A 16,626-nucleotide genomic window follows, 5' to 3' on the forward strand; every position below is an offset into this window, starting at 1 on the left:
CCCCCCTTTCTTTTGATAATGCATTTCTCCTTCTTTTATGATGAGTGAGTAAAAGCTGTGTCCTCCACAAAGATACATCTGTGGGCTATTCCCTAGGTTGTATGAAATCTATATAGGACAGGACTGTTTTAAGGTTATCCTGTGATAAAATAGATAAAATAGTTGTTTTCTTTTCCTCTTGTTAAAGGTAGAAGTGTCATGGCTTGTCTATTTAGATAACCCTTCTGCAAGATTCCTCTCCTAGATTGTATCTTATATTTCTTCCATATTTTCAAACATACACCAGCTTCATTAGTGTTATGTTTGCTATTGTAAATAGGAGTTATAGTATAGTGTAATTTTGTGCATCTTTTCCTAGATGTTAAACTCCTTTTAAGTACATAAAAGATAGCAGACAATTATGGGATCATTCATTCATTCATAAATTTATTTCCTACCCATCTCATATCCAATTACTCTTTAGAAGACTTTTGAACTTCTCCATTAAATTTTTGGGCAGGGAAACTGAGAAGATGATTCTTTTGAATTTCTCCAGCAGGAGGAGAAATTCTGCAATAATTTCTCAAGGATATGATTCCATTTTTAAAATGACTAGTAATTAAAAAAAAACCCATCTGGATGAGTTCCATTGTGATGCTGTCTCTTTAGATTAAATCATGTAAAATTAGGGAGGCTATAGATTGCTGAAAAGATGATTGTACAATAAATAATATTCACATGCATTCCTGGGCCACCTTGTAATTAAATACTATAAATGACAAAACACCATACTCCATTCACATGAGAATACCTCTGAAATTATCTTGAAATCCATTTCAAAAGCAAATTTCCTATAATACAGCTGAAGAAGAACTAGCAGAATAAAATGCAGAGGATTTCTCTGCCTGGCACTAAAATAAACATACCTAAGGAATGTCAGTTGGTCTTACCTGAACTGCATGTCTCGAAGGATGGCGTGGGAGCAATCACAGCTGGGTATTGTCACGGCCCATCTGCCCGGAGACTGAGGTAAATCTTGAGGCCACACCTCTACCTCTCCTCTGACTCTCCAGATTAACCAATGATCCAGTCAAAGTGTTTCTAGAAGGAAGGGAACAGGGTAACACCCCCCACACCCCTCCTGGTCCCTGACTGATCGGTAACACTTTACTCAGGCCCACCCTGCGCGGGGCGCACTACGGGCGAGAAGTGACTGCTCCCACGCCATCCTTCGAGATATGCAGTTCAGGTAAGACCAACTGACAGTCTCCGAAGTGGGGCGTGGGAGGAGTCACAGCTGGGACCTACCAAAGCTAGGTGTCCCTGGGAGGGTCCATAGGGCCTGAGTCCCCCCGAGTATCCAGCACTCTCTGTAGGACTCTCCTCCCAAAGGATGCCTCTGCAGAGGCGGAGGCGTCCAGTCTATAGTGTCTGATGAATGGATAGGGTGAAGCCCATGCTGCCGCCCTGCAAATGTCCTCGATGGGGGCCTGGGTGGCCCAGGCCGCTGAAGTAGCTGCACTCCTGGTGGAGTGCACGGTGATGCCCTCAGGCACCTAAGTCCCCATGCCTCGTAGGCCTTGGAGATGGCTAGCCTGATCCATCTACTGATGGTGGCTGGGGAGACCTTCGCTCCCCTGGTTCCCGGGTGGTAGGAGACGAAAAGGGTCTCCGACCGCCTGATGAGTGACGTGCGCTTCAGATAGATGCGCAGCGCCCTCCTGACATCCAGGCGATGCCAGGACCTCTCCCTTCTGTTGGAGGGAGCTGGGCAAAAATTCGGGGGAATGATCTCCTGAGCCCTATGAAAGGGAGAATTAATTTTTGGCATGAAGGCCGGGTTGAGTCTTAAGACCACCCTGTTACTGTGGAATATGCAGAGATCTGACTGACAGTGAGTTAATCTCTGACACCCTCCTGGCTGAGGTAATAGCCACGAGGAACACTACCTTGAGCGTGAGCAGCTCAAGACTCACCTCCTTTAGAGGCTCGAAGGATGCTCCCAGGAGAGCCTGGAACACTGTAGGCAGGTCTCACGAGGGGAAACGGTGAATCACCAGGGGTCTGAGGTTGGTTGCACCCCTGAGGAACCATTTGATAATGGGAAGTTGGGACAAGGACTGTGTGCCCACTTCCCCCAGGACAATGGCCAGGGCTGAGACCTGCCTTCTGAGGGTGCTAGGGGCCAGGCCCTTCTCCAGGCCATCCTGGAGGAAGTCCAGGACCTGCGGAACCATAGCTGCTGTTGGTTCTACCTGAGCCGAGCGGCACCAGGCCGCAAAGGAGACCCAGGTCGCATCATAGATGAGAGTGGTGGATCTCCTCCTGGCTGCCTCTATGGTTCCTATGACCTTGGTGGAAATCTGGGTCTCTCTTAACTGTGTCTGCTCAATCTCCAGATGGTCAATTGGAGCCAGTCTGGGTCTGGGTGAAGCAGTCTCCCCTGCATAAGGGTTACCTCCCCCTGAGGGATCCTCCAATGGGGGGCAATAGACAGCTCTATCAGATCTGTGAACCAGGGGCGTCGGGGCCAGTATGGAACCACCAGAATCACCTCTGCCCTCTCTAATACCAGCTTCCTGAGCACCCCGGGTAGGAGAGGGAGGGGGGAAGCGTAAAGAAGACTTGGTGGCAACGGGCATCACAGGGGGTCATTGTCCATTGCTTCCTGCTTCTGGAACCACGATATGAACCTTGGGAGCTGGGTGTTCATCGGGGAGGCGAAGAGAAGACTGACGGTCTTCCGAACTTCTGGCAGATTTGGCTGAAGATGCTGGGATGAAGTTGCCACTCCCTGCTGAGCCAGTCTGCCTGGTGATTCTCCATTCCGGAGATGTACTCCGCTCAGATCGATAGGAGGTTCCGTTCCGCCCAGTTTCCCAATCTCACTGCCTCATTGCGCAATGTCCTGGAATGGGTGCCTCCCTGTTTGTTCACGTGTGCCTTGGTCGCCACTTTGTCCGTGAGGACTAGAACGTGTTTTATCTCAGTCTCCGGGCAGATGGGCTGTAACAATACCCAGCTGTGACTCCTCCCACGCCCCACTTCGGAGACTGAGTACTATGAATATGCTGAAAATGATTACTTATTGTATTTGGCTAGGAATATCAAAGCATTTGTTGAAGACAGCTTTCAGGGGAAATTAAGTGATCTTTTAGGCAGCAATTCGGTTTCTAACATATGCTCACATTTCAAAACATGTAATCTTCAAGAAACAATTAATATGTCTGCTGCAAATCCAAGACAGCATTTTCAAGAGAATAAATGAAAGTCGCACACAGGAAAATAAATTTTGAATGAAAATTATTATACTCTCTTGGCTTCCTAATTCCTCCTTAACAAGATAGAAAATAAATGCCATACCCCCAGATTTATTCACATGCCTTGAAAGGAGAGGATGGGAAATAATAAACTGTAATCATTTGGGATCTCAAGGAACAACACTTAGAAACATTTTGTAAAATGGTACTGAAGGCGTACACTATGAATTTAGAAAAGAATGTTTGAATTAAAGAAAAAAGGATGGAGTATTTTGATGCAAACAATAACTCTTGATTGATGATGCCTTCTGATTTTAGATAAAATACTCTTTCCCTAAAGATGTGGAAGATTGTCCCCTTGTAAAATAATAGTGTAACAAAATGCATGGCAAGATCACTATTGGGCACCCAGTTATTTTATAACCAAACTATTTACAGACATGTCGACAACCAAATATCAGATGATTGTCCTGGGAATGGCTGATGATCAGCTGAGGAATCATCATCTACTCCCTTTTTAAGCCCATGAAATGGAATTCTGCATATTGCTTCAAGCCTTTTCTTTATAATACTTGATGAACTAGAACTATCATTATATAGTTCCAGAATTGACTCCAGTGATTCTCATAGGTGGCTAGAATTTACGGTAATGTGCTAAAGGGGGCTTGATTTTCTCCTGGATCTGCTGATTGAACACCTACTTCTTCTCAATTCGGAGAAGAACCATCATGAGTCTTCTGCCCAGTCCTTCCCCAGAGACCAGGGCTTTGCCATCAACAGTCTATCCCTGTGATGGTGAACCTATGGCACACATGCTAGAAGTGGCACACAGAGCCTTCTCTCTGGGCACTCCACCCATTGCCTGTTGCTCTTCTGAGTTCCAGTGTGTGCATACACACCGGTCAGCTGGTCTTCACACGCACATGTGCATCAGAAACCAGAAGACCAGATGGCCAGTGCACATGTGTGCGCCGGAAACTGGAAGTTCAGCTTCCTGGTGTGTACATGCGCGCTGGGGAGCTGCTCTTCTGGTTTCCGGTGCTCCCTCACACGTGTGCCAGGGAGCTGCTCTTTTGGTTTCCAGCACTCCTGCATGCATACTCCCGTTTCGGCACTTGGTGCCGAAAAGGTTCGCTAACACTGGTCTATTTCCTCCTTCCCCTCTTTGATCTTGGGTGAAGTTGCCATTTGCAACCAGCTGGGTCACTTGTTCCAGTTCTTGGGCCTTGAGTGGAGCTCTTGTCCCTCTAGGTCTTCATATCACTTCTTCCAGAGAAGCCATCTGTGGACCTTTCTTCTCCTTTCCCAACCAGGAACCAGCAATTGCTCCACATGCTTAACTTCTCTCTCCAGTTTTTTCTCTCCAGCCACACCAATCATTCCGGGCAGACTTTTTCTCTTCTTTCCTTCTCTCTTCAATTTTTACACTAGACCCATGGAATGTCATCCAGCAACTGAGGAGGGTTGAATGTCATCTTAGGACTATAGACCCTATATACAAGGTTGGGCCAAAGAACTTCTGCCTCAAAATCTTCCTGGATAGAAATTAGGTCAGCTCATTATGCTTTGTAACTTTGCAGCTGCCCTTCAAGACCAGAACTTATCTTTTCCATTTTTACTCAACAACGGATGGCTTATGCCAGCAGAACAGTAACCATGCTAGCTAGGTCACTCAAACCCATATGCTACAATCCAATTTCTCTACTTTGAGACATTCATTCTGATACCATGTGCATGAATGTTTTTTTTTTTTTTGTGGTAATTTTTATTTTATTTCTTTAAAAAAAAACACACACACAAATATTTCATCATTTGTCAATCATTAAGACATTGAAGTACAATTTTTTGTGTGTGTGCCCCTCCCTCCCTCCACCCCCCACCCCCCTCCTCCTTCCCCCTCCCCCGACTTCCCAGAACCCGTACACGGTATGGATTTTTAACTAGCACAGTCTAAAATCTATTGAGAAAAAAGAAATAAAGAAATTAATGACATTCTACATTGACCTTAGCTTCTTCTTACTGAACTAACTTTTAACAGTTTAAGTCATTTCTGATCTTATGCATAAGCTAACTGGAATTTCTTGGTCCCGTATTTATTTTGTATATAGTCAATCCATTTTTTCCAGTCTCGTTTATATATCTCATTTGAATGATCTTTGAGATATGCCGATATTTTAGCCATCTCGGCTAAGTTTGTTACTTTCAATGTCCATTCTTGGATTGTAGGCAAGTCTTCCTTCTTCCAATATTGCGCCACCAACAGTCTTGCTGCAGTTATCAGGTGCAGAATCAAATTAGTCTCTACCACTGTAAAGTCAGTACATATACCTAGTAAAAATAACTGAGGAATAAACTTTATCCTTCTTTTAAAAATATTTTGCATGACCCACCATATTTTTATCCAGAATGCCTTAACCTTTTGGCAGGTCCACCATATATGATAATATGTAGCATCGAGAGAGCCACACCTCCAACATTTAGGCTGTACATTCGGATACATAGAAGCCAACTTTTTAGGATCTAAATGCCATCTATAGAACATCTTGTAAAAATTTTCTCTCAGATTTTGAGCTTGTGTAAATTTCACATTTCTTACCCAGATTCTTTCCCATGTATCCAACATTATTGGTTCCTCAATATTTTGAGCCCATTTTATCATACAATCTTTAACTAATTCTGTTTCCGAATTCATCTGTATTAATACATTATATATCCTCTTTATATGCATTAAGCTTTGATCTCTTATTTGTTTAAACAGATTATCCTCAACTTGAATAAAACCAATTTTTTGATCTATTTTCCACCTAGCCTGTAATTGCCCATACTGGAACCATGTTTGAACTACTTTCTCCTCTTTTAATACCTCTAAAGATTTTAATTGTAATACCCCCCTTTCCGAGGTAAGAAGCTGTCTGTAAGTAATTCTGTCCTGTTTTTGTGCTGTATTCATATTTTCAATTGCGTGTCTAGGAATTGCCCACATGGGTATCTTGTCATTTAATTTATATTGGTATTTCTTCCAAACCCGCAATAAAGCATTTCTTAAAACATGACTTTTAAAATTCTTATCCAATTTGTTGTTGAATAACAGGTAAGCATGCCAACCAAATACCAGATCGTGTCCCTCAATATTCAATATTCTATCATTGGTTAAATGAGTCCAATCACTAATTACAGATAATGCCACTGCATCATAATATAGTTTTAAATTAGGTAGTTTCAATCCTCCTCTCTCACGTACATCTTGCATTATTTTCATCTTTACCCTCGGCTTCTTTCCTGCCCACACAAATTTGTTGATACCCTTCTGCCATTCTAAAAGGTTCGCATCTTTTTTAAGTATAGGTAACATTTGGAAAAGAAATAAAAAATTTGGTAAAATGTTCATTTTCACTGCCGCTATCCTACCCAGCAAAGATAAGTGCAATTTCTCCCATTTTTTCATCTCTGTCTGTATGCTATGCCAAAGTGGTTCATAATTATGCTTATATAATTTCCCATTTGAAGTTAAAATGTTAACTCCAAGATATTTGACTTTTTTAACTACCTCACATCCTAGCATCACTCCTAATTCTTCCTTTTGTTTAATATTCATATTTATAGCGAATATTTTGGTTTTTCCTAAATTTATTTTAAAGCCAGACACTTGACCATATTGATTAATCGTATTCATTAAAACCATACTGGATTCCTGCGGTTGTTCCAATATTATGACCAAATCATCCGCAAAAGCGCGGACTCTATATTCTTGCTGCCTAATCTTGATCCCTTTTAAACCATCCAAGCCCCGTATTTTATTCAACAATACTTCCAAAGTTATAATAAACAATAATGGGGACAAAGGACAGCCCTGTCTTGTACCTTTTCCAATTTGAAAAGAGTCTGTTAAACTTCCATTGACTATGATTTGTGCTGTTTGCTGTTGGTATATTGCTTTAATTGACTGTAAAAAATTATCTCCTATCTGCATTTTTTGCAGTATCTTCAGCAGAAATTGCCAGTTAACTCGATCAAAGGCCTTCTCATGTGCATGAATGTTTTATCATCTCAGTTCTGAGACCTGGTGAAAGCTTTCAGTGCAAAATGATTCTTCATGGAGTCCAGCAGAAAAGGGAGAGAGGAAGACTGGTTAACTTCATGCCATTGCTTATCTGCCTGCGAGGAAGGTAACGTAGTTGCTGTTTGAGGATTTGGTTTGGCTGTGGGCCTATGTGTTTATTGCACACTATGCATTTTCTTGCCTTAGACTGGGTGATCTGAGGGATATATCTGGCTTTCTTTGCCAGGGGCCCATTCTACCTAGCTGTACCCTGAACACCATTCTTGGAAATGCCTTCTTTAGTGAAACTGATCTAGTCTTACTTCTGCATAATTTACAGACTAATTTTTAATCAGAAATTTGTGTGGACTAAAAATTTCTTGGTATTTCTTTCTCTGTATTGGGGTCTTTCCCCCAGTGTTTGATTCATTGTAGACTTAATCTGATACTCATGAATAGTTTATGTTTGTTTTATTTTTGTAATTGTTTTTTTATTTGTTTTGATTTTTCTGAAGAACGGACAGAAATGCACTCAGAAGAATCACTTTAAATTATAACTACATTCAGTAGATTTCTCTCTACTTTAGTTCATTTTTATTAAATATAAATGTGGATTTTTAAGCCTTCCTGAAAATATTGGCCCTATTCTCTGACAACCGAAATATTACATAAGCCACATCATTTGCTGTTAATGTCATTCTTTCAACATCTGCAGTGTGCCTAGTGATATGAGCTGTGCAGTGTGCTTCAGACATCCATAAGTGCAAAGTTGAATGCCAGTTCATGCTGCAATAATCCTATGAGCGTACATATCCTCAAAGTTCAATCATGCCACTCAATAAAAGCAACGTTAGACACAACTCAATATTAATAACATATTGGGTTGTATAAAGAACCTGCTTCTATGTGGTTTAGACAATTATCAGCTACTGGCATAGCTTAGTCACCAAACATAATTTTTAAAAAAATAATAATTCAGAGCCTAAGGCAGATAGGGGATAATGAAAGTCCATGAACTTGCAGACAGGGATCCATGTGACTGGGAACTAAGAAATTACTAAAGTGTTTGATGACATATTTGATTGGATCGACCTTTTTTCCAGTAGAAAAGTATGCTAGATTTTAATTACATGCTTTGACAAATGATTCAGAAAATCCCTTGTTTACCCTTCTTGATGCATGAAAGAATGTCAAAAGTTCAGCAGCTTTCTTTCTTCTTAATAAAAATTAGTTACAATCTTCAAAAGACTGAAGACATTCTAGTTACTAATTTATTTACCATTTGTATAGTATAAGCTGTAATTTTGTTGTATTTATTTTGTACAATGACAATAAAGATTATACTATTATTAGAAGCCTGGGTGACAAATAATAGTGTACAGAGTTAAAATTATAGTAAGTCCAAGAAAAGACAAAAAAATAAACACACAAAAGACATAACGACAAACTGGGGGTCTGCTGGAATAACATGAATTTAATTTACCTTATGAATATCTTGAAAGAGGAGGCCATTCACCTCTAGGGGTAACGAAGAGAAGGACTACCACTGTGAAAGCCTCTTGTCTGTTCTACTCATTGTGGACCTTATGGAGGGGAGGTGGGTTGGCTCAACAGGCCCTCTTTAGATGTCTGTACTAGCCAGCCACATGCAACCTTGCCAAGACATTGTCCAATATAATCCAGTATAGGGCCATGAAGGACTTTAAAATGATGGTTAGCTCTTTGACTTGGGTCTGAAGTCAGATGGCCGCCAATTCAATTACTTCAGAATAGAGATAAGTTTACTTACAGCATTGTCCTGTCAGGAATCTTGCTACCAATTTTGAACCAGTTGTAGTTTATGAATTGGCTGTCTTTGGAGACTGTTTCTAATATGGAGTTTAAACTGTGTGGTATGAAATAACATTGATAGATCTAAGACCACTATGGTTCCAAAATATTATGGTTCCATTTGTCATTTTCTGCATAAATTTTAGTATAACATTACATCCTTGCACAATGTAACACATGGTGTTTGCTTTTCCATATAGCATATGATCTAATTTAGCGCTTATGAAAAAAGTATGTTTATTTCTTTCTGCTATCAACCATCCAGTTTTATTTTTTTCCCCTTAAGATTACAGTGTAATTGTTCTTGTATTCAAATCAATATCACCTCCTGTTTATGGGATTAACTAAAATAAAGTGTATACTGGCAATGAAATCTTGAGCATGCTTACTTAGAAATAAGTCTTACTGAGGTTGAAGAGTCTTATATAAATACATTTACATAAAATTGAAGCCCAAAACTAGCATTTTGCATGAACAGGAAAATAATAAACTAAATCTGCTGCAGCAAAAAACTACTAATCACCTGTTTTTCTGATAGTTTTGGCTCTAATATATGGATTTCATTCCACAAAAATATAAGAATTAGTTCTGCCATAACATTCTATGCATTTTACATGCACAGCATTTTCACATGTTTAATAATGCCTGCATACATATCCCAGCACCTGGCTACAAATACAAAGCAGAATGCCAGAAATTTTGAGTTTTAAACAAAAGATCTAATAAAGCTAAGGAATCATCTACTCCTAAATAAGAAAGGGGTGGAAAGTAAGCATTATTCTTGGGTTCTTACCACTGAGCAAAAACTATTAAGCTACAGTGGCAGGACTTCATGGAAATCTTAACCTCTTTTCTCACACATACAGATAGTCCTTGTTTAATATAATTCGGATGGGCAACTGTTGCTGAGCAACAGTCATAAAGCAAGACTACCTGATCTGCCAACTTATAACGGGAGTTACAGCACTTCTGGTAACCATACATAGTAACAGAATCATACAAGTCTGGACACGCTTCTCCCTTCCCTTTATCTTTGTGTGAATTAGGGAGGGTTTATCTGAGGCATTTTCTCAAATTTTGATTTTTGAAATGGGTTCTAGTCCCTCTTACTTAACCATACTCTTGGCAAAGGATCTTCCCTGTCTTTCAAGGGCATTCCCTGTGCCAATAAAGGAGAATATTATAAATAATCCTTCCCCTAACCCCCCAAACTTTCTTAGACTGTCTACTGTTGACCTCACCCCATTCCTAAGAGGTCTGGTAAGGGTAGTGCATAAGAGCACCAACGTGTGCCTACCGTCCCTGTCCCAATGTCCCTTTTTATTCGTATTTTTTTCATGTATTCAAAATCATGTTTATACTTTTATCTGTTATCTTATATATGCTTGACAAAATAAGTAAATATTTGTAGCTTAATGATTAAAATGAGAGGTCCTTAGTGCTTTCTCAGCTTGGCTGCTTTCTTACAGATATTTCATTGTTCAAACTAGGTGACCCTCTGGGACACTGATGATGTTACAAGTTTGGGTAATGAAATGCCTGCAAGAAAACAACCAAGCTCAGAGAGCATCAAGGACCCCTCATTCCCTTTGCCATCCCCCCCACCCCAATAAAAAGAGCCTGGAGAATGATAACAGATGCTTGGCAAAATCACCACCCACCCCTCAGGTCTCTTGCTCTGCTACTGCCTCCCTCAGATTTTCTCCTGGTTTGTCTGTGACCTGCCCTGGAATGACCGAAAATAAGAACATTTAGTCTATTTTGCATACTAGCTATTATGCAGATTACAGAGGCTGCACATGAAATTAGTTCGCTGGGAGGTAAGAGAAAGAGAAAAACGGGCAGCCGATTCAGAGGCTTCTCAGCGGCTCCAGCAAATCCCGAGATGGAAACCATTTCGGGGTGTGCGTGCGTGTTTGAAGCTCGGCAAGGATGAAGGCATTTTTGAGGCTTCTCAAACGAAGAGGATGATTTTTCTGTCCTTCCTCAACGTGGTTTCCTAGGACGGGAATATGCATTCAATACACGGGATATTTTAAAACGCCGGCCTATCGCTCCGAATCGGCAGCGGAGCAAAACCGCCTGAACGGTTTTATTCTCTCAACTCGCTCCCTTCACCGCCAAGGCATTCTCCTTCCCGCCCTTTTCACAGGCTGGCCAATCACGCCGAGGGTCGCGCGGGGAAACCGTTGGCCGAAGAACTTCACCCCGTGACGCCACAAGAGCCCCGCCCCCTCCGCGGGCTCGAGCCTCAACCCCCTTTTCCCGCGCGGTCGCTTGGGCCCTTTTTTTTTTTTTTTTGCGTTTGAGCCAGGTGGTATCCTGAACCTTCGGGGTTGAAACCCCCCCCCCCCCCAATTGCCCATGGCTGGACCGGGGCGGGAAATATGCCGCGCAAAAAGCCGCTGACCCCAGTGCAAGAGAAGGGCGAGGCGAAAAGCTCCACGAGGAGATGCCGGGCACCATAGAGACCAGATATCCTTGCTCTTATCTGCCTCCCTCGCGCTTCCCACGCGTGGCTGAATAGAATAGAAATAGGGGGAAAAAAATAACAAGAGTTGGAAGGGACCTTGGAGGTCTTCTAGTCTAACCCCCTGCTTAGGTAGGAAACCCTACACCACTTCAGGCAAATGGTTATCCGACATCATCTTAAGAACTGCCAGTGTAGGGAGCATTCACAATTTCTGCCTTGAGCCCTGTGGGTTTAGTGCTTTTGCTGTCTGGAGACAGAAGCAGCTCCAGCAAAAGAGTTAGTTTAGTTTAGTTTAGTTTAGTTTTAATTTATTTGTATGCCGCCCTTTTCCCTAAAGGGACTCAGGGCGGCCCACAACTCAAAGGGAGGGGAAAAACAAACAATTACAAAAAAAACATAAAAAGCCATACATAGTTAAAAACACAACAATCATACCATTCGAAGTGGGGCAGCAAGTCTTTAGCCCCAGGCCTGTCGGAACAGCCAGGATTTAAGGCAGCCATTAGCCACTGGGTGAGATTTCAGTGCCCAAATTTTCCTCCTAAACTCAGGGAGTTTCATCCTTGAATGGGAAGAAAGGACCTTAATTTGCTTCTTGTCCTTTGGGAGACTGACAGATGGTCCACGACTTAACAAGAGTTCATTTAGTGACCATTCGAAGTTATACCATCACTTTAAAAAAAAAAGTGACATATGACCATTTTTCTCACTTACGACCGTTGCAGCATCCTCACGGTCACGGCAAAATTCAGATGCCTGGCAACGAATTCATATTTATGACCTTTCAGTGAGGAATCCAGATTCACTTAACAGCCATGTTAACAACTGCAGTGGTTCACTTAAGTGTGGCAAAGAAGATCATAAAATGGGGCAAGACTCACTTAACAAGTGTCTCAGCAACAGAAATGTTGAGCTCAATTTGTCATAAGTCAAGGACTGTCTGTATTTCTCCCCTCTGCTGTTAACTCTCTTTAACAGGAACAAATACCGGCCAATCTCTTCCCTTTTGAAGAAGGAGCATTGGGCAACCTGTTAAGTGACTAACATTATCAGCCAGAGGTTTAGATTTCACTTCTCCCCCTCCCGCAGCCAGACCTTTTCAAGGACCTGGATTATCATTACAGGTAGTCCTTGACTCACAACAATTCATTTAGTGACTGTTCAAAGTTAGAACGGCATGGAAAAAAGTTAATTTATGACCATTTTTCACACAGCCATTGTAGTGTCCCTGAGGTCATGTGATCAACATTAGGACACTTGGCAACTGAATCAGATTTATTTATTGCAGTGTCCTGGAGTCACACGATCAACTTTTGACAAGCAAAATCAGTGGGGAAGTCAGATTCACTTAAAAACTGTCACTAACTTGACAGTTGCAGGGATTCACTTAACTGGGGCAAGAAAGATCGTAAAATGGGGCAAAATTTGCTTAACAATTGTCACTTTTCTGCCTTTCATACCCAAGGAATCATTTATTGCTCTGATCACAGAGCATTTTTTAGTAGAAACTTCCAGCTGGGAATTGGGGAGTGATACATACATTCCTTGTCTCCATACTGTATAGCAAAGACATACATTTAATAATCAAATACAAATCCTTGCAATGGGAGATGATTATTTATTTATTTTAGATTTTTCTTATCCTACCTTTATTATTGTTACCTTTATTATTGTTATAAATAAGGTGGTGAACATACCTAATATTCCTTATTTTCTCCACAACCCCATGAGATGAAATGTGGAGAGATAAAGTCTTTGGCTCCAAGTCACCCATTTGACTTTCGTGCATAAGGCAAGACTAGAACTCATAGGACTCCTGGTATCTTAACCACTAGACCAAACTGGCATTCTTATATTATGTCCATAATACATGCTTCAAGGAAAATAATCACCAACAAGTTTAAGAGTGCACTCCTGACTATATTATATTATATTGAATTATATTATAATTCAAACCTGGATTTTAAGTGAATCATTTGAATGTCGATTAATCCTGTGTATAAAGTTGTATTTTTACGTAAAATGAATGTGTTTTGCTTCCCCTTTCCAATCTGTATTAACATTGGCTCTCTGACCTCTTATTTTGAAATACATTTTTGTTATTCACTGGCTGTAACCTTTTTTAAAAAAAAATCTGGTTATGATTTTCAAGGCTCAGAGGTTTTTAGCATTTAAAATACTGCCGTATATAATAAAGTATTCTTAACTGCTGTCATACTGGAATGCCTATTTTAAGCATCTTGGAATAGGCGTATATATTCAGACATTTTTACATCCAGGTTATCTCTGTAGATATAACAATTTGGTAACCGTATATACTCGAGTATAGGCCGACCCGAATATAAGCCGAGGCACCTAATTTTACCACAAAAAACTGGAAAAGTTATTGACTCGAGTATAAGCCTAGGGTGGGAAATGCAGCAGCTACCGGTAAATTTCAAAAATAAAAATAGATACCAATAATGTTTTTGAATATTTATTTCAAAGAAAAACAGTAAACTAGCGGTGTATTCAATGAAATACTTCACTCACCTCATGATGCTGATGTCCCGCTGTGATGATGATGTCCCGTGCAGCCGCGGGAGCGATGTCCCGCCTTCTATGACACACGGCACAGTGATTCCTATCATTGGATCACTGTACCAGAGGAGGTGGGACATCGCTATGTGGCTGCTTGCCATAACAAGGAGGAGGTGGGACATCGTTGCAGAGCGGCAGGAGGGGGAGGAAGGGGAATCGTAAGACAGCCCTGCATTACATTAGAACGTGAGGAGGGGGGATGGTGCGGTGCGCGCTGCGCGGCAAACTGACACAGAGGGAGGGGAAACTCACAGGGGCACTGGGCCATTCACGAGTGTCACCCAGCGGCATGGCCCCGCCCCTTTTTCTCCTCCATTTCGGGCAAATTTTTCACTGACTCGAGTATAAGCCGAGGCGGCTTTTTTCAGCCCAAAAAGTGGGCTGAAAAACTAGGCTTATACTCGAGTATATACAGTATGTATATTTCAGCTTGGCACCAAAGAAAAATGAGAAGTATGATTTATATTGATTTCTGATTCCCTTAACCAGCTTTTCATTTACATGGTTTTTAAGCATTGTCCATGACAGATTTAGAAAAGGAAGGATTGATTTGGAGAGTACCCTGGAACTTCTTAATAACTTTGACATTCCTTTTGATTATATTCATGTGAAAAACATTTTTAAGGTGAGAAAAATATTATTTAACCATTTAAGAAATAATACTAACATGATTATTTTTAAAGATAAGTTTATAACATGCTAGGTATTTGCCAATTTAGTTATCATATCCGTCAATTATCATTTAGAGAAGTGGTAATTATTTGGTGGAATAATTGTGTTTCTTACGGTGTCTTATCATACATGGCATACTATGTACGACACACTAAATATCCATGGTAAATTGGTGAAATATCATGCAAGCAGTATTGGCAGTGGCCACAATTTAAGATTATTAAATTGTATTAGTTAATTTAACACAATATCCTTATATATCCCATCATATATCCTAATTAGGTATCCCCAATTTGATTTCCTTTTGCAAAAACAATAATAGAAGTACCCTGTTTGTGTCAGGGCCACAGTGCTGAGAGAGAGTTGAACAGTGTATATTCAGTGAATACACTGAGGGCTTTAGGGCTTTCTTTGCTAGCCAAAAAAAAAGACTGGCATTGTATTCTCTCTGGAGGTAAGTCATAGCCCATCTTTCCAGAAACAGACTAATTTGTGAACTTTGCCTTTTTAAGTGTGGTTAACAGTGATATCACCAAGCAGCCTCTAAAGTAACTGTGCTGTTGGTCTTTTCTACTATAGAAGTCTCACTGCTTTAAAAGAGAAACACCTACTGAGCTCATCTGTCAAAAGAGTTTGAAGGTTTCAGTATTTGTAGATTGCATACACTTCTGAGTATAAGTAGTCCTTGACATACAGCTAACATTCAGATCAGAATTTTGGTTGTAAGCAAGGCAAAGAGAATTGGCCCTGATTTTACAACCTTTTATTTTGGCCACAGTTAGGTGAATCATTGCAGTTAAGAGAATTACATGGTCATTAAGTGAATAGGCTGCTTAACTGAATTTGCTTGTTGGAAGCCAGTTGGGAAGGTTACAAATAACGATCAGGATGCTGCAACTGTTATAAATTCAAACAGGATACCAAGTACCTAAATTTTGATCACATGATCATAGCGTTGTGTGAAGGATGTAAGTGCAAGGACTAGTCATAAGTCACATTTATTTCAGTGCCCTTGTAACTTCAAACAGACACTAAATGAATAGTTGTAAGTCAAGGGCTACCTATAACCAAAATTCATCTAAGCTTATCCACATTGTCACTTTGATGACATTTCTAAAATAACTAAAGGAAAATTAATTAATCTTAAACTATTAGAGATATTACTACTTGATAAAATTAAATAATTTAAAAATAATTTAAATGTTCTAAATATTTCCTCGAGGTAGAAATATTTTATTTGTAATATGTTTTGAAATAAAATATTCCGTTACGATAGAGCCATGTTTTGTCTTACCTTCTGAAGCACATAGAAATATATGTGCTTTTAAGTTTTTTTTTTTTACAAATCAAAGCCATATTTCTAGATAATAATAGATAGATAGGAGCCTTCGTGGAGCAATGATTAGAGTACAGTATTGCAGGCTAACTCTGCCCACAGTCTGGAGTTCAACCTTCAAGGCTCAAGATTCAGCTGAGATCAGTAAACGAAGGATCCAGATTGTTGGGGACTATATGCTGACATTGTAAACCACTCAGAAAGTGCTATAAAACACTATGGGGTGGTAGGTAAGTCTAAATACTATTGCTATTGCTAGGTAATATAAGGAGTGCACTGTAGATATATAATTCATTTGTTCAAATGGCTAAATATAATCAAAATTATTTGGGATGAATTTCTTAAAAACTGCTTTAGATTTTACTTGTCAGAACCCTTAAAAATTATGACTAGGATCCAACCTAGTTAGACTGAAAACAACAGATAACGGTATTAAAGTACAATTGTCCATTCCTTG

At 40.3% G+C, this 16,626-nt stretch overlaps 1 protein-coding gene across 1 annotated transcript in view; it reads left to right on the forward strand.

Moving 5' to 3' along the window:
• The first annotated feature begins 1,217 nt into the window (after positions 1 to 1,217).
• Positions 1,218 to 16,626, forward strand: part of LOC116511224 (1-phosphatidylinositol 4,5-bisphosphate phosphodiesterase zeta-1-like) — a 54,811-nt gene continuing 39,402 nt past the window's right edge. The window contains exons 1-3 of the mRNA XM_032221094.1: positions 1,218 to 1,228; positions 14,651 to 14,786; positions 16,370 to 16,372. Of these exons, the coding sequence (XP_032076985.1) occupies positions 1,218 to 1,228; positions 14,651 to 14,786; positions 16,370 to 16,372 (150 nt within the window). The remainder of the gene's footprint in view (positions 1,229 to 14,650; positions 14,787 to 16,369; positions 16,373 to 16,626) is intronic.

This window comes from Thamnophis elegans, chromosome 7 (genome assembly GCF_009769535.1).
Source record: "Thamnophis elegans isolate rThaEle1 chromosome 7, rThaEle1.pri, whole genome shotgun sequence".
In the NCBI taxonomy this organism is placed as follows: Eukaryota; Metazoa; Chordata; class Lepidosauria; order Squamata; family Colubridae; genus Thamnophis; species Thamnophis elegans.